At 37.7% G+C, this 26,973-nt stretch overlaps 1 protein-coding gene and 1 long non-coding RNA gene across 4 annotated transcripts in view; one reads left to right on the top strand and one right to left on the bottom strand.

Moving 5' to 3' along the window:
- WDR44 (WD repeat domain 44) overlaps window positions 1-18,906 on the bottom strand; it is an 86,968-nt gene extending 68,062 nt beyond the window's left edge. The window contains exon 1 of the mRNA XM_020881539.2: window positions 18,416-18,906. Within this exon, the coding sequence (XP_020737198.1) occupies window positions 18,416-18,492 (77 nt within the window). The 5' untranslated portion in view covers window positions 18,493-18,906. The remainder of the gene's footprint in view (window positions 1-18,415) is intronic.
- LOC139033286 (uncharacterized) overlaps window positions 17,715-26,973 on the top strand; it is a 54,164-nt gene continuing 44,905 nt past the window's right edge. For 2 of the 3 annotated variants that reach the window (XR_011485892.1, XR_011485891.1), the window contains exons 1-3: window positions 17,715-18,115; window positions 20,718-20,863; window positions 23,440-23,526. This is a non-coding gene — a long non-coding RNA (uncharacterized lncRNA). Of the gene's footprint in view, window positions 18,116-20,717; window positions 20,864-23,439; window positions 23,527-25,192; window positions 25,292-26,973 lie in introns of all 3 variants that reach the window. The other variant, XR_011485890.1, reaches the window with a different exon arrangement.

Here is a 26,973-nt window from a genome sequence, read left to right as displayed (position 1 = left end):
TTGAAGGCAAAAGGAGAAGGGGTAGCAGAGGATGAGATGGTTAGATAGCATCACCAACTCAATGGACATGAATCTGAGCAAACTCTGGGAGATAGTGGAGGACAGAGGAGCCTGGCGTACTGCAGTCCACAGGGTTACAAAGAGTTGGAAATGAATTAGCAACTGAACAACCACCACCAATGCAGTTTAGTATCTACACAACATTATTTTTAAAATGTTACATGGCATCAAAACATTGCTCTGGTCATTTTGCAGAGCAGTATAGGAATTATTTTTTCTTTTATTAACTCTGACCTGATCCAGTGATAACTTTCAGACACCTTAGGTGAAATTTTATTAGAATAATAAGGTCATTACTTCCAAAGGTAGGTGCTAATCACTGGGATTTGGATCTGACGACAATAATTACAACTTATCTAAAAGCTGCTCACTAAGTTTCCATAGAAAGCAAAATGTCAAATCCTTTCAATAATAACTGCATTCAATTCAAAATATGCAAGCAATGCAATATTTTATTTATAACTCTCTTAGCTTGATTTTGTTGTTGTTTTTGAGTCACTAAGTTGTGTCCTACTCTTTGCAACTCGATGGACTGTATCCCCCTGGTTCGTCTGTTCATGGGATTTCCCAGGCAAGGATACTGGAGTGGGTTGCCATTTCCTTCTCTAAGGATCTTCCCGACTCAGGGATTGAACCCGTGTCTCCTGCATTGGCAGGTGGATTCCTTACTACTGAGCCACTGGGAAGCCTGAGCTTGATTTTGCAAATTGCTAATAAACCTGACTCTTTAATTTACTGATGGTGAGAACATCAGTGGGCTTCCCTCATAGCTCAGCTGGTAAAGAATCTGCCTGCAATGCAGGAGACCATGGTTCGTATTCATTCACTTAATAGAAACAAAATCAATCCATCAGAAAATGCATAGCAGGAGACTACATTTAAGGGATTTCGATACAACATAATAACTGTGAGTTTTCTGTCCCAGGTGTTAAAAGTGAGCATACTACCTATAGACATTACCCAGTGTTAAAAAGAAATTTACAGTAATTCTTTTCAAAGTCCTAAAGGGATTTTTTTTTTAAATCAGTAAAAATTTTTTCAGTGTTTGAAGGAAGACTCATTTAGACCACTGTCTCATTTCACATGTGAGGAAAACAAGGCTGAAGAAGGTTAAATTAATACCTTCATTCAACATTTACCTACTGCTTACCTCATACCAGCACAGTGCTAGACACTGGCTGGAAAATAGTGAACAAGGCAGACAAGGTCATGCCCTCCTAGAGCTACGCGAAGATGAGGGTCTGATTAGGACCCGGGTCTCTTTACTGATTCAAACAACACATGCAGCCTGTCAGTTTACCCTAAGAGGTCTAAAATCCCTTCCTACTTTCATATGGGCAGGTAGCCAGTCAAGTGAAACTGGTCATTTATCAAAGTCTTAATTATCTAGGAGTGCCACCACAAATTCTCCAGCGAAGGTTTGGGGGTTCCCAAAGACTGAAAGGGCACCATGACACCAACCTCAAAGTAGAAAGGCTGTAAGTTTAGCTACCCAGTAAAAGAACATGAACTGGAATCAGGACACCTGAGTTTTAGTTGTGAATCTGCCAGTAACAATGTATGTGACCATAAAAAAATATTTTGGGGCAGTTTTTCCAACCTTTAGTTATGGCTATTTCAAGCATGCACAAAACTGGGATAATACTATGAACCCACATGTATAAAATGTTGACCATGGTCAATAGTGATCAATATCAACATGCCTCCCTCCACTCCCTTGCCAGATTATTTTGAAGCACATCTCAGAAATTATTTAATCTTCATCCATAAAAATTTCAATACGTATCTAAAATATAACACTATTATCAAATTTAGCAATTCCTTATTATAAACAGTAAACATTCAGATTTCCCAGATCGTCTCAAATTTTTTTTTACAGTTGGTCCATTTCAATCAATATCCAAATAAGCTTCATGTGCCATAATCAGTTGCTATGTCTCTTTCAATCAGTAGGTTTCCTTTCATTTTTTTATTTCTTGCAGTTCACGTATTGAGGAACTAGGCTGTTCATCCTAAAGATGATTTTTCTCAGGCGGTGAAACTATTGTGAACGATACTATGATGGCTACATGCTATTATGCAGTTATCCAAAACCATAGAACCTACACCACCAAAACTAAACCATAAGGGAAACTTTGGACTTTAGGTGATTCTGATGTGTCAGTGGAGGTTCATCAGTTGTAACAAATGTACCACTCTGGCGAGGGAATGCTGATAATGGGAGAGACTATACATGTGTTGGGGGATGGGGTGTGTGGGAAATCTCTGTACCTTCCCCTCAGTTTTGCTGTGAATCTAAAACTGCTCTTTAAATAAGTCTTAAACAAACAAACAAAAACACTAGGTTGTTCATCCTGTAGAATTTCTCATTGTCTGAATTTTGTTGACTGCATCTCCACGGCGATATGTCGTAAGGAATATTTTAAAGGAGACCATACAGAAGAGATTGGAGGGATGGAATGGACACACATCCGAGGAAAAGTACAAAAACCTATAAGAACAGTATCAGAGAGACTGTTGCTCAGAATGTGAGAAGATTTAAAAAATACCAGAGACAGTTTTTTATTATTTTAATTTATATTAACAAGAATAACAAAAATAAACTGCAGTCTGCTTATACGTGGATAAATTATATAATGTAATAGGCTGGGCTTCCCTGGTGATTCAGACAGCAAAGAATCCACCTGCCAATGCAGGAGACGTGGGTTTGATCCCTGGGTCAGGAGGATTCCCTGGAGAAGGAAATGGCAGCCCACTGCCTGGAGAATCCCATGGACAGAGGAGTCTGGCAGGCTGTCAAATCATACACGATTTGACTGAATGTACATATGTGAAAAATATAGATTCTTTTTTTTTCCAATTAAAGATTGCTGATAGTCAAACCAGAAAGGGAAAAATAAATTATAGAATGAGGAAATTGAATTCCAAAGCATTCAAAGAGATAAAAATACCTGGCTACTCTAAATGAGTTCAGGTCTTCTATCCCAGACAAATTATATCTTAGCAAAAGCTGAGAATTTATAGAGTTCAATCTCTAAAACCTCTGAAGAATCAGAGTATGGAAGAGGATAGTAGGTAAAACTTTGGTAGTCAACACTGGAAAGCAAGTAGTGCTACAAACAGATTCACTTGATGTCAATGTCAAGCAAAATACTTAAACACATGATGAAATGGTTTAAGGGCCTTAGGTATAAGGAAAAGATACTCTTATTTAAGAATAAGCATTCACAGAAAGCCAAACATGCAAAATTAGCCTAATTTTCTTTTTTGATAGGGCTACTGGCCTAGAACATAAAGAGCATATTGTACACACAAAAAAAATCTGGATATTTTTGTATACAAATTTGTACTAAATTTTATAATTCTCTTAAGATACCTTTTAAACAACAAAGGGATGTAGGCTAGAATACACTTAGGTGGGTTTGTAACTGGCTAAACATTACTCAAGGTGTAAATGGATCAATGAAAAACCATTAGGAAGTATTAATTTTTATTGTGCTCTATCCTTGATATTCTATCCACTTGATGTTCTAATGTCTTACACGAAGAAACTGATGGCATATCTACCAAATTTACAGATGGCACAAAGTTGGAGGGCTTAGGGAATATACTAGCAGACAGTATCCAAAATATATTTCAACAGGTCAGAACCATCAGCCAAATCTTAACAGAATACAATGTAGTAGGGATAAATGCAAAATGCATGACTGGGGAGATGTGACTTAACAAATCACATGAAAACATTCAGGTACTTTTGTTGATTTCTCAGACAGAGTAAAGGCTGTGATGTGACTGCTGAAAGAGTCATAAAAGACTGCTATGACTTCAGCATACGACTGCTGAAAGAGCTAGTGTGATCTTAGGCTGAATTGCATGCATTCTAAGTCACTTCAGTCATGTCCGCCTCTTCACGACCCCATGGACTGTAGTCCTCCAGGTTCCTCTGTCCATGGGATTTTCCAGGCAAGAATACTGGAGTGGGTTGTCATTTCCTTCTCCAGGGGATCTTCCTGACCCAGGGATTGAACCTGCGTCTCTTATGTCTCCTGCATTGGCAGGCATAACAAAACTATTATGTCCTGAACAAGGCGGGGGGTAAATTCTACTCTACTTCCCACTAATAACAACACACTTTAGAATATCATGTGTCATTGGGATACCATATTTTAAAAGAAACACTGATAAAAGAGAACATATCCAAAAGAGAAACCAATTTGCTGAATGTTTCAGAAACTGAGTAGGATGATACAAAGTACTAAGGATGGCTAATCCAGAGAAGATAAGACAGAAACGACTGCCTCTTGACTTTTTTGACTTCGGTTTTATTTTGGAAAGTATAAGCAGTGAAACTTTGCATATAGGCTAATTTTCTTACTGAAGTCTGTCTTAATTTAACTTTTAAACTGTTATTCTATATTTGATATGTACAAGAGTATAATGTAGCTCGCACATGTAATTATGAAGCACAACCAATAAACTAAACTGTGACACATGAGGTTACCCGAGAATGAGAACAGCATCAAGATGAGAGCAGCACCGCGTGCCGGACTCCGATGCCTTTGTCTTAGAGGGAACCACTAGCCCAGACCTGACTTACTGTGCCCTTACTTCTTTTTAAAATGCCATGTATCTCTGAACAATATATTAAGTTTTGTTATTTCTGAGGCCTGTTTTCAGGAATGCACTTACAAAGACAAAAAGAGTTGGACTCTTAAAATTAACATTGCGAAAATCTTGGTATTCACATCAGAGTAAATAAAGGCGACCCTTGTCACTACATGCTCAGTTGTGTTTAAGTCTCACAACTGTGCCCATACCTACTGGTCTCCTCCTGCTTCTCCCCCACCTAGGGTTACCACATTTAGCAATGATAAATATAGGCAGCTAAGTTAAATCCAGTTTAAGTATGTTTATCTGAAATTGGGATTTAACTGGGAGGCCTGTATTTTATCTGGCAACTCTACCCTATCCCTAAATTAATTAGGTGGACAATTAATTCTATGCTCTGTTCGTGTGTGATAAAGGAACAAAGTGGGAGGATTTGTATGGCCAATGTCATTGTATAAATATTAATCTAAGTATTAAACAGCATTTACTGACTAAGGAAAAAAATAGAACATCTGTGAATTTAGTCAAAGCTCTTCCAGACAATGCATTCAGTAGACCTGCCCAAATGCAAATCTTGTATATACGCTATTATATACATTTATCAAAAACACTCTGTGAAGAATAGGAACGTGTATTATTAACAGCTTCATTATTTTGACTTGGATCAAATCCCTCAAAAAAACAAGATGGCTACTCTAACAAACTGATAAATCTCTTGATATGTAAATTGACTTATAACCATTATTTATAAAGATATATCATTTGAAACTGTCCTCATGTTAAAAATGAACTTAACCTATATAGGTCAAATAAAGATCAGCAGTCAACTTTCTGGATAAGTATCAATTAAAATTATGTTGTCATTAAAAAGGGATTAGGTTACTGTATTTACAAAGTCATTTTAAGGACAGGCTTCACTTTATAAAGGGGATATTAGAAATATTTTAGATATTTTTCAATATTTTTCAATCAAGAAAACTAATGAACCTTCTACGATATGAGGTAGAACCTGCTTTTCAAATCTGTCTCAACATCTTCCCACAACCTGAAGCACAAATAGCTCCTAGATTTGAATGGCAATCAATACGAGTGTGCGTTAAGAACACATACAGATTAGATTCCCCAAATAGAAGCCAGCTGCATTCCCTTCACTGTCTTACCGCAAAATCCGCATTTTGAAATCAGATATAGACATGGCTGACTACTGCAGGAGTCTAACTTGTTTTTCACAGCTTCAGCAAGTTGTTTCTCTCTAGGCAATCACTGGATCACCTTTTCCAATTTTTAAACTCAAATCTTCATCACTCATGCACTAAGGCTTTAGGATAATCAGTGCTTAAGTCCACTTTAAAAAAGAACATGGAATTTCTGTAATTTCAAAGAGGCAGATCCCATAAGCCATTCTACCTCTAGTTTCTCACCCTTTATCTATAGACAGATCCTTCTGCCTTTGGGGTTTGGTGTTTCTCTTACCTCTTACCTGAGAGTTATCTGAAAACAAAACAAAACAAAACCTGTAAGCCTGAGAATAGGGCGGAAGGAATGTGCAGACTAAACCTGGCACCTGCTTCAGAGTCAACTAAATAACTAGGAACTCAAAGACCCACTACACAAAATCTAAGAATGATCTCACATTTAACATCCCCATTTCTAGACTTCTGGATGAAATTGGGCAACACAGAAAAATGGTCTAACAAGGTCTTCTTTTCTTTTTCTGTCAGTAAAAGGACTCGTTTTTTATTTTAGGTTCTGAGGAAAAAAAGTAGTTGGCTCTGAAGAAGCCTCTTGTCAGGCTGCAAAATTCCTGACAGACTCTTAAGGAGGTTAAAAAGAGTAATGACACGGAAGGAAGGAGTATAGAGTGAGTCAGTGAAAATAAAGCTGGTGGCTTGGCAAACACTTTTCTTATAAGAAGGTGACTACCAAGGGCTTTGTGGAGAATTGCCCCATAGCTTGATTTTGTTTTTATCCACCTTTTTTGCCTTTGCCATCAGGAAAATATAAAAGTAGGATAAGCTTAAGCAGTACATCAACGAACTGAATCAAGCAGAGCAAAGAACAGCTCACCTGTACAAAGGCTTGGGATTCTAAGGTCCTTGAGGTGAAAAGGAGATAAGCATAGATAAGGCCCTAGCTAGCCATTAAAATAAGCAGGTAATTAAAGGGTTTTGATTTCCAAAGCCTAGCAAGCTGAAATACGAAGATCTGATGGCAAACTAAGACCAACACAAAAGTGCTCAGTCTAGACTAGTAATCGGAAAGGTTCTGGTGCTCACAAAACACTGACATGAGGATTTTCTTCCCACTTAGGCCAGGAAAGAGAAAAACAAAAACAAAGTAAAAATCAAAATAAAAAACAAAACCAAACTTCAAGTTGAACAAGAACAGTTCAAATTTAGAGAATAATATACTGGGTTTTATTTTTTTTTAAATCTTGCTCTAAGTGCATAGTTTTTAAAAATTTGTTCACTGGAATGAAAATGTATACACTGATGCATATACATCATTAATAAGTGTATTTATTAGTTACATTCTTATGGCAAATTTTACTAGATTATATGCTAAGCATAAAAGTCCCCATAGAAGGTTTTCCTTCATACATGGTAATACTGGCTTATTAACAAGATTAATAAAAAATGGAGAATATACTTATGACAGTTATCTAATAGGGAATTAACCAAATCCTCAAGATGTGAATTAATACTTTTAATATTCTTTGAAATGCCATTTTAAAGTACTATGAAAGTCAAGAAGCAGAATATGTCTAAAATACCTAATGATTATTTTATCACTGATATTAACAGAAAGAGATGGTGAGAAAGTGTGGCACAATGGTTCTATGTTTTCTGAAAGTGGGTTTTGTGGCAACATTTGTATGATCTATAATGAAATCAAAGGAAACTTTATAATGAAATATAATTCCAGCCATAGATAAAGTATTAACAAACTTGAAGTGGACCTTAAGCAACTAAATATTGTCTAAAATGACAAGCTGATTTTTCAAAACTGATTTATGTAATTTATGTAGTTTTATGTCATATTTCTGAAAGAACAGCTTGATAATCTATTTATTGATAAAATAACAGAATAATCACTTCTCTAGGCCTACTCAATAATTCTAAACTAAAAACATTCTATCCTGCACATTTACAACCATTCAATAAATACTCACATTCAAACAGTAACTCCAGGGTAGGGCAGCTATATCAACATTCCAAATTGTCAAACTGGGTTAGATAGAAGTCACATCTATTAATGATTTAAAATAATTTCTAGAAAATTGCAACAGAAACAGATGGCTAAATTTACGACTGTATGGAAAAAATCAATATTAATGCAATCGTGCTAAATCACTTTGTAACTTGGTTCTTAGAAAGTAAACAAGATTTTTGTCTACAGGCCACTTTACAGAAGCTTTATCAAGTTAATGTGTTAATATGATTTTTAAGTTATCTAAAACATTCATTGGTGTACTAATCTTTTTTTTTTTGGTATACTAATCTTAAAAAGTAAATGCCAGAGGGAGGTGGGAGGGGGGACCGGGATGGGGAATACATGTAAATCCATGGCTAATTCATTTCAATGTATGACAAAAACTACTGTAATGATGTAAAGTAATTAGCCTCCAACTAATAAAAATAAATGGAAAAAAAAAAAAGTAAATGCCAGTAACTTCTAAGGTCACCCCACATAAAAATTAAGAGCACTAAAGAACCTGTCACAACTCCCCTTTTTAAAAAATGTAAATAAATCAATTATATTATCAATGAACTGATTATTCAGACTTTGATATTCTTTTTCTCCTTCTGAGTTCACTAGTTATCACCAAAGATTGGCAGAGGAACAAAAAAAATCAAACTAAATCACACACAAAACATTACTGTCATCTCTGATAAAAGATTTGATGGGAAAGGAAGTTATAAACTAACGACTGAACTGAGGGTTTGGTGTAACTGGTAACATTTAATTATTCATATTCTCCCTCAATATTAGGAATAATAGAAAACTGGACATACTTCAGTAATTAAGCATTTTAGTTTATAAATTCTACTTTTATGATTTATCTGAATTTCTACTTCTGCATTCTTTAATGAAGATGTATTTAAAACTTGATAAAATATTCTAGAAAAATCTCAAATTACCTAGAATGCTTACCTATATAAAACAATCTGTAGGCCAAGTTTATTATTAAAAATATTACTCATCCTTATTTCCACTTTAAATAGTAATTACTGACAATGTAATTTTTCTAATTAGCTACTGGAATGCATTTTTCCCATTAATTTGATAGCCAAAATGTTTGACCAGCTGGAAAATATTAAAAACCACCATATGCATTCATTGTGACTGCTAGAAAACACCTCTTAAGAGGAAGGGGGCGGGGGCGGGGAGAAACATTGTGTTTCCAATTAGTGACTTGTAGCTAAAAATATGAACCAGAGTTATACTGCAAAAAAAGAAAAAAGGAAAAAAAATGTGGTCTAAACAACTAACAACAACCTACAAAACAATTACAGAAAAGAAAAATCTGAGATCAAGACTTTCTGATGAAGCATAGAAGTCCAAATCAGCAGTGTCTCACATCTTGAGGAGTTTTCCCTTAGAACATAGAAATATAGAAAGAACAAAGAACATACCCTTTGAAGTGTAGTAGCAGTGTCTGGGATTCCAGCTTTTTGAGGAGCAAGGTCATTTTCTGACCTAGCTACCATAGCATAATCAATTTCTTTAAAGCATAAAAAGAAAAGCATTTAAAATACTGCTTTTTGATGTTTTCAAGAGTGAATTATATATACCCAACTGGCAGGAGAATCAGCCTCATCATTTTAATAATTCACATTTAAAACATATCATCGAAAAATGTTTATAGCTTAGAAAAGTGAAGTGGGAGGGACCTAATGTTTTACATCTTCATTCAAAATCATCATCTAAGGGTCACAAACTAGTGAAATTCCACTTTTGCTAGCTGATCCCTGTTCACCCTGAGCTGTTTTTTATTTGCAAAATTAACATAATAACTGTCCTGTCTCACAAAAATTGTCCTATCTTACAGAATTGCAAGACAGTCAAAGAGATAATGTAAATAAAAATACTTTGAAAATTAATGTCCAACATTAATTGACAGTATGGCATTACCATTCTTAGCACGTTTAACAACATGCAGGACTATAATACTTCTTTATTATTGGGAATACATTCAATCCTGGGGGGGAAAAAAGTTGGTAACAAGAAATCGATATGATTGCAGGATAACTGGCAACACTTCCCAAGGCTTCACTGTTAACACAATATTTACTGAATACAGAATGTCCCCAAGTTACAAAGGTCCTATAAATCTAAACCATCGTCTTTGCCTTAGTCCCCTCCATTTCTTCCCTTCACTCTTACAGGAACCAGTGTGTATAGGAATGGGAAGTGGGAGTGAAGATTTGAGAGAAACTAGGAAGTTCAAAAGTACTGCTAGAAGAAATTGTGAAGGAAGTGGAAAACCACAGAGCATCCCTATTGCCACCTAGGATAGGTGATGCTTTTGAACTGTGGTGTTGGAGAAGACTCTTGAGAGTCCCTTTGACTGCAAGGAGATCAAACCAGTCAATCCTAAAGAAAATCAGTCCTGAATATTCATTGGAAGGACTGATGCTGAAGCTCCAATACTTTGGCCACCTGATACGAAGAGCCGACTCGTTGGAAAAGACCCTGATGCTGAGAAAGATTGAGGGCAGGAGGAAAGGGGACAACAGAGGATGAGATGGTTGGATGGCATCACCGACTCGATGGACATGAGTTTGAGCAAGCTCTGGGAGATGGTGAAGGACAGGGAAGCCTGGTGTGCTGCAGTCCATGGGGTCGCAAAGAGTCAGACACGACTGAGCGACTGAACAACAACAGCAACACATCAACTGCAGACGTCTCTCTACCCAGGAAAATATGGCAAAGGTTAAAAGTTAACAAACAGGAGCTTTGACCTGGGATACAATAGGTATAGCAAAGTTCACTTAAAGGAAAAAAGACTGATCTCGGGTAACTAGCTTTAATCTCTAAAGCCAATCCAATAAAGATAAAATGCCAATTGCATAATACTGACAAACCCACTCACTTTCACTCACAAAGGTATTAGTTTTATCAAGCTACCTATTCCTTCTGCTCACCTATCTTCCACTAATCCAGTGCTCCACTCTACCTGTGACACTAACCAATCCCACTTACCAATGCATCTGCTATAACCAATCTTTCCCTTATTCATCCCCAAAGACCCACCCATTCATTATATTTCATCCACCACTGATTCTTCTCAGTTGTTAAAGAAGAATAAATTATTACGCTGGGGAATCTCGGTACTAATGACCTTGAGGTAAGCTAGGAAGGAGAAAGCTAAGGGTGAATAGGGTGGAACTGGGGCTGAGTAGAAATGTTCAAACCACCTGTCATTTGAGTAGATAAGCATATTTTAAAAGAGTGATTTTTTTAAAACCACACAAATTGTTAATAGTACTGCTAATAACTAGAAAAATAATTTCCTCACTCTCCCAATTTAAATAAAGACGTTCAGAAACAAATTTAAAAGAGGACTATGGATATTAAGTTCATCCATGGCTAGTCTTTCCAGTTCAAGAGTGATCCAGAATGAACACTTTTACCTCTTCTCTTGAGCCTACTTAGTAACCAGGATGCCTGCTTCTGAGAAAATGGGTTTGAATACAGCTCTACATTCTATTTATTGGTTCTCTAAAGAGTTTGACCTGTGGTTCATAAGAATGCCCACGGTTCAGTGAGTTTGTACTGGAGCAGTCTATTACAATTAGTAGTGGTCAAGTACATTTTATACAAGTATGCCTGGCTCTGTACAGGCTGCCTACTGGAAAACATTAAAGTTTTCTGTCAGTAGTTTCCAAAATCTTTATGGTTCATCCTTGGCCTTTAAAAAAAAATTATTATCCTCCCCTCCCCCTTTATTTAAAAAATTTTAAGGATTAGGGTCCTGTGGATAAAGTAAAACCTTTTTGCTCTGTAGCCTATTTGTGCAATTAAAATAAAGTTCTCCTTGGGGCATCATCAGAATTTAGTAACCAGAGTTTTGAATAGGATAAACTAATCTTAAAAGGCTTTAAACTCTTAAACCATTCAAATAATTTAAAAATAAAAATTCAAGCCAGGAAATTTTAATTTAATCATTTCACAAACTCACAAGCTTACTACATAATATTCTAATTCAGAAAGATAAACATTTCTTGAAAAGTACACAAAGTATCTTAAGAGAAATTCTACTCTGATTTTTAAAAACACATTACTTATGTTATTGTTATATATTGAAACACATGCCAAAATTGGCTAAAGCATTAAAAGATTAACCACCTCAGTTAAACTGAAAGATTAATTAGGCATATTTAGAAAGACTAATCAGGCATATATTTATTATTACACCATATAATATTAACAAGCATGAGCACCAAAAACAAACATTAACATAAACATTATATAAACTACTATATGAACTACCAGTTAATATATCCTAAATATTTCTTCAACATTCTTATTTTTAGCAAGACAAACATGTTTGTAACTTAACTATTTTAGTTATTTGAATTCTGAGGTTTTTACGAGATTTTAAAAAATAGAACATAATAAAGATCCGTACAACTATTCAATCTTTACGTTTCTTTTCCCATTTATCAAAGGCTGCAAAAGAAAGATAACCTTTCCTACTAAACTTTTAAATTGTTTTCCCAAGTTAGAATGAAAAGTCCAAACATTCTTTCTACTATCTACAGAAATAATTTTAGGTAGAGGCCAGATTATTTATTTGTGAGTTGATGAACCAAGGTACTTTTAAGTCACTTCAGCTAGCTGGTGATGACATAGAGTCTAAAATCATATTTGTATATATTTCTTTTTTTTTTTCTTCAGGTTTTTTTTTTCATTTATTTTTATTAGTTGGAGGCTAAATACTTTACCATTTAAGAAATATATACAAATATGTATTTTATATATTTCTTAAATTTCAAGACCATTTCTTAAATGGTCACTCGATCTTGAAATTTATTCTAGCTGATATGACAAATGGATGGCCATTGGATGCCAGTGATGTAATGCATTCAATCTTCAAGACAATGACTAACAATGGAACTGATAAAATTAGTATGAGAGAAATATTGCCTAAACATGTTCCTGTTAAATTCTGTATGTTTAAAATGTTTGGAGACAAAAAGGTTTTGTGAACTTAAAACCAATTGACCCTAATGGAATGCCAAGCTGAAACTGTCAGACAGCTGCAGCTGGTAATAAAATGCTAAGATCTGAAGGGCTTTAGCAGAACCTGATTATATGGTAATCCTAGTATCTGAGAAGGCAAAAGAGCTAGAAAAATAACTGATAGGCTGGTTGCTATAGTAACCAAGATAAATTTGTATACGGACTGGGGAAAAACATTGGGGTTGCCATCAGGTACGAGGCCCACATTATGTCTTATGCAGTTTTTCCACAATTTTGAATCATGAGATGACAGACTAATACAAACGCTGCTCAGTCTGAAATAAGAGAACAGATAAGACTCCACTCTGAAGAGTAAGGAAAGCACCCAATTAAAGGTTTAGCTTGTTAGCAGAGTAATATCTGACAGCAAAGGTGGAACAAACCTTGTGAAAGTTTGTAGAAATTAGCTTAGCTATGGGTAGAAAACAAAAATGTAGGTTAATTATCAATTCAAGTTAAATATCAGTAGGGCATCATAAAGCACCTACAATTTTTATTACTTTAAATTTTGTTTGAGTTAATTCTTATAGACTATTAATCTCTCACAGAAAGGGCTGTTTAATTCACTGTGTAGGTGCGTATCTAAAACAATACTAAATACTGTGATTTGTCTGATCTCAGTTATCCATGTCCCAGTAAGCAGTCTGAGAACCTGGTCTCTCTCTCTTGGCTTGGGGGGCTACCTTCACCACCTACTCCCTCACCATCACCACCATCACCACCACCCTGTCGACCACCTACATACCCCAGGAAGTAATACCAGAATTGCAGGCCGAGTTTGAGGAGGAAACAGCCTCTTCAAGATGTTTGCCTGGCAAATTCACCTGACTTTGTCAAAATCTAAACAATGAACTGAAAAGAACACAAGGACTGTCATGTACTGTGAAGGTTATACAGGTCTCAAATAACAACAATTAGAAGTTACTTTTTGTTCTGTAGGACCATCACTGAACTGTCAACATCCTACAACTATCTAGGCTTTTAACATTTTTAAAGATCAAATTTTATCTACCCTATTTTTTGAAGTAGGTTATCCCAAGAACAGAATAAAGTTTTCAGTTTATAAGAGTTTGTACAGATTCAAATTGAGTCCCCAAACTGCAGTGCTGCTTCGGACTGTCCTACTTCCCTGAGTCACCAAACTGACAACTGGAGGCCACTAAATTTAGAGCCTGAATCCACTAATTAATATGTAAAAGGTCCCCTCCTACCTCTACATGATGGTACATGGTGTGACAAAAAAGCATATGTAAATATACTTCTATCAATCCACAAAGCCAATGGCAATCAAATATAATCCATAATTCATCTATGCTTCCAGCCCAACCCATGAACAGCCATTTTTAATAAGGCTGTTAAATAACAGTTTATTTTTAATAGGGCTGTTAAATAACCCATATCACACAAATAATTTTTAACTGAAATGCATCAATTTTCAATTCAGAGAGAAATGTTTCTGAAGTCTAAGTGAATAACTGAGTTTTCAACAAAGGCAGTTAGGCAACTTTTTATTTTTTAGACCAAACAACTCTTTGGGACAGTTTGATCTCAGTTCTTATGACTTAAAAATCAAGATTTGGGTTATTACTCCAATCTAAAATAACAGACTGCAACTGACTCTAAACTAACAAAACAAATAACCATCCCTGTTCTTATAATAGCTGTTCTGTCACCGTTTTTTCATCCAGACTTGGAGAAAATTAGTGGGCAAAAGTGAGGATCCTAGAACATTCCATGTTCTCTGACAGCAAGACATGAAAGAAACAGAATCATGGTAGATGTAGTTGACTACCTCAGGAGTCCCACTAACAGAGTATGTGCCAGAAACCTACAGCAGGGATAACTGCCAATACTTTCCTTCCTTCTACAGACAAGGCATCATGGTATAAATGAGGAATCAGGAGACTTGGGTTCTAGTTCTGAGTCTGCCGCTAATCAGCAATGTGTCACTTCCCCTCTCTGAGCATAGTTTCTCTTTCAGTTAAATGGAAGGGCTGGGCCAAATGATCTTCTGTCCCTTCCTACTCTAAAAATTTTACCATTTCTTCCAATAAAAAAATAAAGAATGCTCAAAACATCACGTTTGTTTTTACAACATGTTCTCAGTGCCAGCCTTTAGTATGTGTATGCATAATCCACACAAAATAGCACAAATATTCATTTCACATATAATTTATCCAGTAAATATCTAATTTCAAATCTACAGGTCTTAAATCATGTACTAAATACCATCAAGTCTGTTAAACTCTCCTCAAATTAAAGATGAGGAAATGAAATGACTCATAGTCCAGGGCCTTTTTGTACTATACCAAACTTCCTCCTCCCTTTCCTGCTTTATCAAAAGATAGCATGATAGCAAAAGATAATTCTAGACAGTGAAACTGATCTGGATTCAAGTCCTAACTTTGCCATTAGTCTGCTGTGGCACCTTGGACAAGCCACTTTCCTTTCTCTGGGCTTTGACTTTCACATTTTACATGAAGGAGTTAAACTAGATGTCCCTTCCAGCTGTAACATGCTATGATCTTATAACAGCCCTATATGACAAAACAAAATACACATTCTTGAAAGAGAAAGTGGGAATTTCTAGTCAAGAGAACTGAAGTTTGGGCTGCTAGTTTTAAATATATGCATCAGTTCAATTTAGCAAGTTGGTCCTAAAGCATTTGACTCAAGTATCTCTTGGAGGAAGTCACCTTGAATACACACACACACACACACACACACACACACACACACAGAGCACACACCCAGTATGGGGCAGCTATGATGTACTAGAAAAAAATACTGGAGTAGGAGTCCAAAGAAATGGTTTCAAATCCCAGCTGTCACTTACAAGCTGTGTCCCCTAGGCCAATTTATTAACCTCTCTGAGCCTAAGGTTCCTCATTAAAACGGAGAAAAGAATAAGGAAATCTGACCTAAAATATCAATCAAATAAAGCATTGTAACTGTGATGTATATGCAAAGCTGGACAAGTGGAGATGATCTGCCACTGTGGAAAAGTAGCTGCATTCAAATCAAGTCTTCCTATAAAAAACTGGACTGATTTTTAACTTTATTTATTAACTCTGATGCCAAAGAGTAGAATAACAAAGCTGAAGACACCATTGGAAAAGAAGAAAGAAATCAGTTTTAGGAAATGGATTGTTTATCTGGATTCTGCTAATTAACAAAACATATGAGATAACTCCCAACAGCCTACTCAGTTTACTACACTCTGGTGAAATGTTCTGTGTACTCTAGAACATGCAATGCAAGGAACATTTCTTAAAGTGCCCAAACCGGGTCGGTTAACCTCTTAGACTGCATATGGTGTAAATCTCCGAGTGTATCTCAAGGGAGAGAAGATACTTCTAATAACTGATATCTGATGATACCATATGTTTTCGCAAATCAAGATTTCTCACTCATTTCTAGGTTGTTAGTTACCCAGCCAAGTTTCCTCACAGTACCTTATGCAAATAACAAAAACTGTCACAAAGAACAGAGGGCAAGTTAATAATGCCAACCTTATGCAGTCCTCTCAGTACTGCTAGTTTTTTTCAGATTAAATTCTCCAGTTGAGTTTAATTTCCTTTGAAATCCCCTCAATAATGCAGGATGGAGCCTTGAAATTCACAGACTGACAGTAGTTTTACCCATAGAGCTCAACATCCTCAATATTTGGGCAGATTAGAGTTAAAATCAGAAGGCTGGGTCCTAAGAGATGTTTTTACTTTTCACCTAGCATATCAAAGGATCAAAGTGCTTGAGAAGTTTATTATCCCAGGAGGGAAGAAGTGACTAGCAATTCTATCAAATGACTCATTCAGTTTAGATAAGTTAAATAAATCCAAAGTTGTGCATACTTCCTCCCAAAGTAAGCACCCTGTGAAGTTAAATTTGCTAATTACAAGAAAGGAAGGAGAAGGGAATGAACACTGGAGTTCTTTCTGCCAGGTACTGGACTATTAGGCAGTTTACACAGGTCCTGATGTAGCTGCTCTTCACAATTAAATATTACATTCATTGAAAAGAAACAATATTCATACAGCTCTAAATTTATTAAATCATATGATTACTTTAAGGGGAATACCACGAAGGCAAAATTTAATTTCAGAGGACTCCAATATACTTGGAAATCCAAGTCAATTTTCTATCCTCTACCATCTAGCTGTGAATTTGTTTCATATATTGAACTTGAAGGAGATTCAATGCCATCTCAAGACTGGCCATTGCCACCTTCAAATCCCATACTAGTGATTTGAAGGTTGGTGGAAACACTCATTAATGACCTATCAACGTACATGTTCTCTGCTTTTGTTGCTGTAACTTTTGGGGTACATATTATATATATATGGGGTACATATTATATATTATATATGTATATGTATATATGGGGTACATATATATATAATACTTATTCAGTTTTAGAACGACTTCTAGAACGTACAAATAACATTAATTTGCATTAAGGTATTTCTTCCACGGGTAAGCTTGCAAATTGAAGGCAGCTGACTTCTGGAACCATATTAATGACTTTTACTGTAACATGACAAATTTTACCCATTTTCAAGTTCTTATAGCACGAAAATGTATTTCACTGCCTCTAGTGCCACACAAGACCAGTAGAAGAGTTCGGTGAACTCGCTTTAAACATTATTCCAACTTGGAAGCGTCGGGAGTGGGTCAGTAGAAGTCCCAGGCAAGCGAAGCATTCCAACTACTGTAGTTCCTACTCAGAATCTCCCTATTAATCACCACTAAAACATTTTGCAGAAATAGATAAAGAGCACAAAGCTGTGGCTCTCCTTCCAACCACAGATTACTCAGCACTTGTTTGTATCGCTGTAGTCGGTTGTACACATTTCTGTATGGCAACTCTCTCAAGACCGCAGTCTCGCTAATGGTAAAGGACCTCGTCTTCGATTTCCTCTGCCTCACGGCAAGGTGCTATTTTAATAAAACACCGTGGATCTAGAGTACATCAGCTAGAGGACTTTCCTAAGTAAACATCCAGTCTTCCCCTCCCCGCGCTCCGCTCCTTTTCTTTTTGTACAACCAAGAGACGGCAAAGAGGGAGAAGTAGAGACACCTCTGAATCGGATAGGTAAGTTAGCGGCAAAAGAAGAAGAAAACAACAACCAGCACTGCAATTTCTCCTGTTACCGCTCCTTTCATCTATGGCCCCCAAGGCCAAAACGGATGTTTCAAGGTAAGCTCTGAAACCCTCAAATACACATCTCCGGCTCTCGAGCTCATAAACTGTCCCACCTCGCAGAAAGCTGGACAAGAGAAAGAGGCTCCGAGAGAAGCCCGGGGGCCGTTTACCAGGGCCAAGAGGGGGGTTTGCCCGAGGTGGGCGATCGCCCTCCCCCGAACTCACTCTGAAGTAGCCAAGGGAGACGCAGAGGGGCTGCGGCGGCGGGACCTGGAAGGGGTGTAGGGGGGAAGGCACAGGGGAAGCCGGGAGACGGGGACGCCTGGCTTCTGGGCCAGGGCTCCGGTTACTTACCCGATAGGGTCGCCGCCCTCTAGGTGCACATCTTCAGGGGCGTCAAAGAATTCCTCCGTGTCGCTTTCCGACGCCATTTATAGGACACACCCGCGGGTGAGGGGGCCGGCGCCGCCTGGAGGGAGGGTGACTCTCGTCTCCTCCACGTCGTCCTCCACCCCGGCGAACCGTGGGGAGGTGGGTCCCGGGGAGGATGAGGAGGCAGCAGACGATCTGAAGAGAGGAGCTGGACAGGGGGCCGCCGGCAACTGCCGGACTGAGGCAATAACCAGCAGAGCGGCCGTCTGAGGAGGCGGCGGTGGACCCAGGGACTGTTGCTGCCGCCGCTCCCGGCGGTAGGTGTGTGAGGAGAGCGAAAGAGGCGGTGGCTCGCCTCAGTGGGGGAGGGCGGGCGCGCGGACGACTGCACCTCAGATATCTCCCGCAGCAGCAATTACAGCTGCTGGGAGAGCTAGTTGCCCGCAAAACACGGACGCGCACCTACCCTCGCGAGATTTCGGGAGGGGCCGGTGAGGCGTGGGCGGGGCGAAGAGGAGGCGGGGGCGGTTCCTGAGAGGCAGAGCTCAGATTTTTTGCACTCGAGAAGCCTATCAAAACGGCGCAAGCGCCGTTGAGGGCGTTCGGTGAGGGCCGGAAGTAGCGGAGAAGGGTGGGGATGCTTGTTCTGAGGGGAGGAGTCTAGAGCTTACGCTTGACCGGCGCGGTCCCCCGACTTTGTGGGAGCGCGCCCGATGTAGGTGGGGTCCGGCACAGTGTCCCATCCACTAACTCTGCAATTCTAAGGAGAGGCATTTTTAGAGGGGTGATTTGGAGTCTGCTTTTTTTCTGAGGAAATGGTGTCGGGATAAGTTGGCATTGTGGTTTAAATTTTCGTCGATTTAATTTATCCAAGCCCAGATTCCCAAACCCTAGGGAGTAGGCGGGTCCACCTCCTCTAGCGTTATGGGGCATAACCTGTGCTATTTAGTACAAGATCTCTAATTGAGATCTCTAGATAGGATCCTGCCGGCCTGAGGGTGGGGTCCAAGAGAGAGAGTGGGGAGTGTGCCAGTTCAATGGAATAATGATGAATTTGTTGCTGGAGCTGAGCCACTGTAGGGCCTCTGGTTACTTTCTCTTTACAGATACCTATTGTTGCCGACACTTAACGGGAGAGAAATTCTTACATACTGGCTAAAATGTGCATCAGTCAAATGGTAAATATATTGAGCAGATTCCGTTGCAAGGCTAAGAGCTTGTAACTTAACTCTCATCCTCTACTGCTCAGTGTCCAGTGATGAAAATAGAAAGGTGCTTATAAAAGACCAAGATGTTCTTTGTTAACGCGTCATTGACCATCAAAGTGATAATGCTGACTTTATATATAATCGGGAAGCACATATATTTTTCCAACTGCCGTAACAGGAAGACACTAAGCTGTTTGCACTACAATTGTTGCTCAAGATGGCGGCAGAAAAGCAACTGGGACCGGGGGCATGGCCTCAGAGAGGCTGGAATGGGACTCTAGATTCCTATGTGGAAAGCAACAGGGAAAAGATCTGGGGTTGTCTGGCGAGTTTGTGTAAAACCGAATGCGATATACTAAGTATTCCTTAACACCCTAGGGAGTTGAGGGAAAACGCTGCGTAATCAAATAGGGTAATATTTCTTGCAGCAAACCTTATGATTATTCATAAGGGGTAGATAAACACCAGTAAGTAGCCACCTTCAGTTCAGGTCAGCTACTACTGTCAGGTAAGTTTAGATTAGACTAAATTGACTGTCAAATAAGTCACTAAAAATACAAAACAAAAATGTTGGACTTCCAGAGCTTTTTGTGTTTAAGAAGTGCACATAAGGGATTTGTGGACCAATTATTAGCTTTTATGTGTTTTAAACATGCTAATTTTCTAGGTTTAAAAATATATCTCAAAGTACAAATTTTTTATTTTGTTGCTCACTATATGCGGCTTCCCAGGTGGTGCTAATGGTAAAGAACCCGCCTGCCAATGCAGGAGACCCAGGGTTCAATCCCTGAGTCAGGAAGATCCCTTGGAAGAGGGCATGGCAACCCACTCCAGTATTCTTGCCTGGAGAATCCCATGGACAGAGGAGCCTGGGGCTACAGTCCATAGGGCTGCACAAGAGTTGGACGTGACTGAAGCAACTTAGCATACAATCAGGAAAGATATGCTTTTTTTCCTTACAGATTATGGAAAGATATAAGTAAATAAACTACCTGAATTTATTTTCTTCCTGGCTATGTAATAGTTAATTTGCATTTGCTTTAAAAATTAAAACTTGGTGTCATGTTCTGATCTAGGTGCTGAGCATAATTCAAAGACGAGGAAGACAACTTACTTCCTGTTTCCCAGGAGCTCACAATCTAGTTTACAATGGAGGAAACTACAGTCTCCTAAATTGGTGTTTTTTCCATTATTTCTTACCACCTCTCTTGGACCTTTTAAGGTACCTTAAACATTATGTTTAGAAAAAGCTGAAATGAAATAGGAATGATAAGCCAATAACATTTTTAGAGCTGTTCAAGTTATCTATTTAAATGCTTTTATCAATTTTACGAGAAAGTGAATTTCTGGGAACATCAAAACAAATGTGTACCACCTATGATCATTTTAAAAGATGTCAAACGATGTATTTGTTTTGCCTTAAACATCTGTTCTTGAGTTTTAAGGCAGCAGATTTTAGGCTTAGTCCAAGGCTGTGGTTTTAAAGCTTTTCTCCTTATTAGAAATGAAACTCTTTAGTCAAACCTGATTTCATACAAGGGTCCACATATCATAAAAATAAAAACTATTTTATTTGAAGCAGAGATAATTCAGGTTCCTGCCTGCTTGGCCTTCCTTGAGTCTCAAGAGACTGCTGCAAGGCTCCATTAAAAAAAAGTGAAAACTATTGGTCCAAAGCAGGCGTTGCAAATTATGGTACCGGAACTCTGGACAAATCTGTCCTGCTGTCTGTTTTTGTAAAGAAGATTTTATTGGGACATAACCAGCCGTACTTGTTTATGTATTGTTTATGTCTGCTTTCAGAGCAGAGTTAAGTGGCTCATTTCCAATGACTATAAAAACTACACAGATCTAAGGCTGATGGGTTTAAGGAAACTTTTTATGCCTCCTTATCTGCACAGCATAAACCCACTTAGGGATTTCAAATGCTAAAGTCACAGCCAGTATATGGAAGAACTTGTCTGTGGTGTGAAATACCCGCTCTCTCCTCTTGTCAAGAATAATACAAAATGGCAGTATCTTTGGGGCCAATTTTGCTCCAACCCCAAGAGTAATTACCTAGAACATCAGTGATAAAACTGTAATGCATGTAGGCCTTTGCATAAACAAGAGCTAAAGGGAAAAACTTTTTTATGTACAAGGTTTGGTGATTTGAGATATAATATTTACATGAAAAGATTTAATATTACAATCACCATGAGAGTTTTTATGGATTTTAAAGTAGCAGAATCCATGGGAAAAATCATTCTGAAAATGGCCAAAACTTGTCAGGGCCAAGATTAAATTCTGTAATCATCAACTTTCAATCATCTGTTTGAAAAGTCAGTTGTGTTACAGATTATAATAACAAAATTTTTTAAATCTTTTGACTTTGAATTTTTATGCCTTTTTCAGGTCCATTCTACCTTATTTTTTAAAAGTCTTTATTGAATTTGTTACAATATTGCTTCTGTTTTATGTTTTTGACTGTGAGGCATGTGGGGTCTTAGCTCCCTGACCAGGGATTGAACCCGCATCCCCTGTATTGGCAGGCAAAGTCTTAATGCCACTGGACCACCAAGGAAGTTCCCATTTCACCTTCTTAATGATGGGTTATGTTAATATTAAAATGAATTTTCAATCTCTGAGCACACAGGAACTGAAAGTAGAGAGAGTCTAGAAATGTGTCAAGAGACACAGAGAAGCCAGACTGGAACTTAAAATGTGTTACTGATGTGTAATGAAATATTTTTTAGCTACATATTACTATTCAGGACCCTGGAAGAAAGCTAACTAGAATTATGTTAAACCAATAAAGGGAATTTATTCACTTACATAGTCAAGTACAGACTGCTCTAACACTTGTCTGTTCCTTTGTGACTAATGTATTAGAGAACAGTTTAAGTGTAAGAGGAATTTTGCATTTTCTTATGTGCAATTTTGTCAGCCAGAAACATCAGGTGAAAACAGAAAACTAAACCCAGATGAATCAAGTTGCAGAGGAGAACATGAAATACACACGTAGACCTCAGACATCTACCAGTTGCTTCACTTCTTTGTATCTTTTGAGTCATACCCATCCACATCTAGTGTTTCAGCATTCCACCTGATTTCAGATAACCATCCATCTGTCACCTCACAGTAACTCATAACTTGCAATCCTTCTGATACCCATTTCCACAAGCAAGCTTCGGGTCTTTTTCAAACTAAAGCACCATGTTCATTGTAGTATTTTTGTATTTCATCACCAGCTAGTGTGTAAAACTGTGCTACCATTTTCATTAAGTTCATATCTTTTTTGTATATGTGTCAGTGACAAAGTTTTTAAATCTTGTACTCCTAGTCCCATTTCCCCCATAAGCCCTGTGATTTTTACTGAACAACTTTGCATAGTGCAGTAATTTTGGGGAAAGCCTATATTGTATTATAGCAGCACTGACTGTAGTCCAGATGAAGTAGTTTCAGGCTACTGAAGTGGGATCCAGGGTCTAAGATATCTCAAAACTTTCTTTTTCATCTTTGCTTATCTCTGCTTCTTTTGTGCTTCGGCTTCAATTTTCCTGTCACAGACAGATTCCTTTTTGTTGTCAGCAAAGATGACTGTAGGCAATTGGTTTATACTGTCTTAATAATTCTCAATCCTAAAGGAAGTAAGACTCTCTCCTAGTGTTGATATATTAAATCTCAGGGCCTATGTTCTTTGGTCTTAGGAAACCCCTGTAGCTAAGGGAATAGAGACTGAGTTTTCAGGTATGGGTCAACTGATTCCCTGCCACACACCATGTAGGGAGAGACTGCTCTGATCATCTTTCTTCCTAGGACCACGTGGAGTGTGCAATGGATGTTTTTTCCAAGAAAGGGTTACTAGCAGACAAGAACAACGTGCTAACCACCAGTTGTTAAGGGGTAAGTCTCTATATTCATTGACATGACGGGAGCTGATAATGTATTAAATGAAAACAGATGTTATGAAATAATTGCATGAAGAATAATTCCATTTACAAAAGTTATTTATCTATGTATCTATATGTGTATATAGGCATAGAGAGTTCTGGAAGAGTGTTCCCAAATGATTAATGGTGATTGTCTTTGGTTGTTGATTAAAATAATAATGAAACTTAGGATTATTTGTACCTTTATAAAATGACTCAGTTTTCTACAGTGAATATGTGTTACTTTGTAAACGAGGGGAAAATATTAAAAGAAAATACATAACCAATCATATACAAGGTAGATTTACACATTAAATGAAAATCTGAGATTCATTTCCAATATAAGGTATTACTTGTGTCACACTTAGCTTCTGGAACAGTTTAATAAGTGCCACTAAGAAAATGAACTTGGAAAAAATACCCACAAAGAAAATATTGGAATGTAATTATTCTACTGGTAAAAATCATGTTTTCTACACTGCAGGCCTGACAAACAAAGAGAATGGTAATGATAATTTCTAAAGCAACTGTGAAATGATGCACTGATGTGGAGCTTCTAGAAGCAAAGTATAATGTTAGAGGTTCACTTCTAAATAATATGGACTAAGAATAATTTTGTTTTTCAAAAGAGTAAGCAGTAATATATGACCTAATCTAAAGAGAGAGAAACTTAAGACATATGAACTTTATGCTTCAAAAATTCACTCCAGGTCAAAATCTGAGGAAGAAATCTTTTATTTTTCTTTCATGGAAGAAAAAGAATATATGCATTCATACATATATACATATATATATATTTTTTAATTGGTGAAATAATCTGGTGGCAAACAATTACATAGATATATCAGTCAGGCTAATGTGTGCACATGTGTGTGTGCATGTACAGTTTGAGTTTACTATCTTATAGGAAATGAGCCATGTTAATGAGAGAAGTGTCTGAAATAGTAATATTACTACAAAACTTAAAGCAACTGGTTGATATTTCTTTTTTCCCATTTTTATGGTATTTATCTAAATAGAAACATCCCAACATTGGGGTTTATGGTAGGCAGAATTTTAAGCTAGACCTCCAAGACTGCCTCACTCCTATACACACATCTTCTCCCAGTTACTTAATTCAGTGCTAATCCAGCTGCTGTTGTGATGGGATTGTGCAGATGTAATTAAAGTTCCAAATCAGTTGACTTTAAGATAGAAAGATGATACTTGTGAATCTGACCTAATCACATGAGCCCCTTAAAAGCAGAGTTTTCTCTAACTAGTGGGAAAAGGAAGTCAGAGAAATACTCTCTGGCAGGCTTGGGAGAAAGCAGACATCTAAAAAAAAAGAAAGAAAGCAAACATCGATGCTATGTGCTGACGTTGGGGGCCAAGACATGCGAAATGTGGCCTCTAGGAATCAAGAGTAGCTCCCTGCTGACAGTAAGGAAATGGGAGCCTCAGTCCTCTGGCTGCAGGGTATGAATTCTGCTGATAACCTGAATGGGGTGGGAAGAGGACCCCAAACTCCATATGAGAAAGCAGCCTCGCTGACACCTTGATTTCAGCCCTGCTTGACCCTGAGCAGAGAGTCCAGCTACACTGTACCCAGACTTCTGATTTACAGAACTATAAGCTAACAAATTTGTCTATTTTTTTAGGCCATTCAGTTTGTGGTAATTTGTTATGAAACAGTAGAAAACTACTCCAGGGATAAATATCCTTATCTTCCCTCTGCCAGTTGAGAACCACGAATCTAGGTGGGTCCTGGAAAAACAAGTGTAACACATCAGTAGGTGCTGTTTGCTCTCTGAAGTCCTTGAATGCCCTTGGGAATAAATATCACCCTGGAAACGAACATTATGGTATGATATAACAGAAGAAAAAACAGTGAGTTCAGAAAAAAGAAAAAGCTGTAACATGAATTTAAAATATGAAAGAAGTATCTTGCTTCACATACACTCACACACAGTATACCTAAAATTCAACCCCATTTGTAAATATTCCCTAGAACCTCAGCAATCTTACTGCCCACGTGATGTTAGGGACTGTCTGGTTCCCTTTCTTCTGTGGTCTTTAACCACTGAGTGAACCTGCTTGCCTTTAGAATTTAACCTTAGTTTCAATGTTAATCTTACTACTGACCTTCCAGTACTTTTATCTGGCTTTACTGTGGTTGCTTGATTAGTCATTCACTCAACAGAGGGCTTGCTATGTGCTAGGCATTGTATTATTAGTAGGTTAACAGTGGTATAGTTTAGTCCTTCTGTGATGAGCTTTTCATCTCTGTCACCTAAACTTGAACTCTGACACATGTAACCCAGATGATCTGGGAATTGAGCTTCTAGTGGTCATTGCCCAGTCCCTGAATAATTAAATCCCTAGCTTTTCATTTATGGCTCTTGCCTATGTTCCTCATCTTTGAAGCCTAAACTTCTGGTTACCAGCCTTCTCCAGTCTGCCTTGACCATGATCTTCCAATACTCCCTGGTTAGTGCTAAGTTATGGGCTTGAAATCTTTTTGCCAGATCTTTTTTCCTACTTCAGTCATCCTATTCACCTGGGTCACATTGGCTGGCCATTCTGGTTGGTCAATATCTCTTCAATCTTTAGACCCAGCCTGTCCATATACATCTTGAAGTTGAGAAATAGTGGACATAATTTTAGTTTTTCAAAAGTTTAACAAAGTTTTATAACTGAAATGACTATTTTGTCAAAAGTAGGCAATTTGTTTAAAAATTAATCATGGAGCTGACCTCAGTCTTGGACAAAAGTCTGAAAGTTGTGATGTAAATAGAGGGGTGGGGGATGAAAAGGAAATAATCATTTGTTCTGTACCAGTGACCTGGCTGGCATTTTACATGTTATCTCAGTGATTCAATTCTCTAACCTTCCCCCACTGTGTGTTTTTTTTTTAATTTTTTATAGGAAGGGACCTGAAGCATGGTAGCAGGGTCAGAATTTGAACTTAGATGTACCTGGCCCTCAGATTTATGCTTTTCCTAGTATTCTGCATCAAAATGCATACTTTTCTCTTTTTTTCTTTTGGAGATTGCAGAATGGTCACGCTAGGATTTAGGATTAACAGAGCTCACCTACCACTTCAGACTCTGAAGGAAAGATCAGTGTTGACTATACGTAATCTTACTTCTGGTATTCTGAAAGATAAACCATAAGGCTTATTCAAGCAACTGTACTCAATCGCCTTTGCTCCTTTTGAAGGTGGCATGAATGGACACTAATTGTCTATCCAGGATTTCCATGTGGGCAAATGAAGGGTTGATATTAGCCTAATAAGTTTAGTGGAGTGAGTAAGTTCATTAAGGGTGGCCTGAATGTAAAGATTTGTATATTTCACTAACTTTGGAAAATGCTTAGCCATTCTCTCTTTCTTATTATTTTTAGTATTTCCTTCTAGGACTTCCATTAGATGCTTGTTGAT

The sequence above is a fragment of the Odocoileus virginianus genome, unplaced genomic scaffold (genome assembly GCF_023699985.2).
Source record: "Odocoileus virginianus isolate 20LAN1187 ecotype Illinois unplaced genomic scaffold, Ovbor_1.2 Unplaced_Scaffold_1, whole genome shotgun sequence".
NCBI lineage: Eukaryota > Metazoa > Chordata > Mammalia > Artiodactyla > Cervidae > Odocoileus > Odocoileus virginianus.
This window is presented reverse-complemented; position numbering and strand designations above follow the sequence as displayed.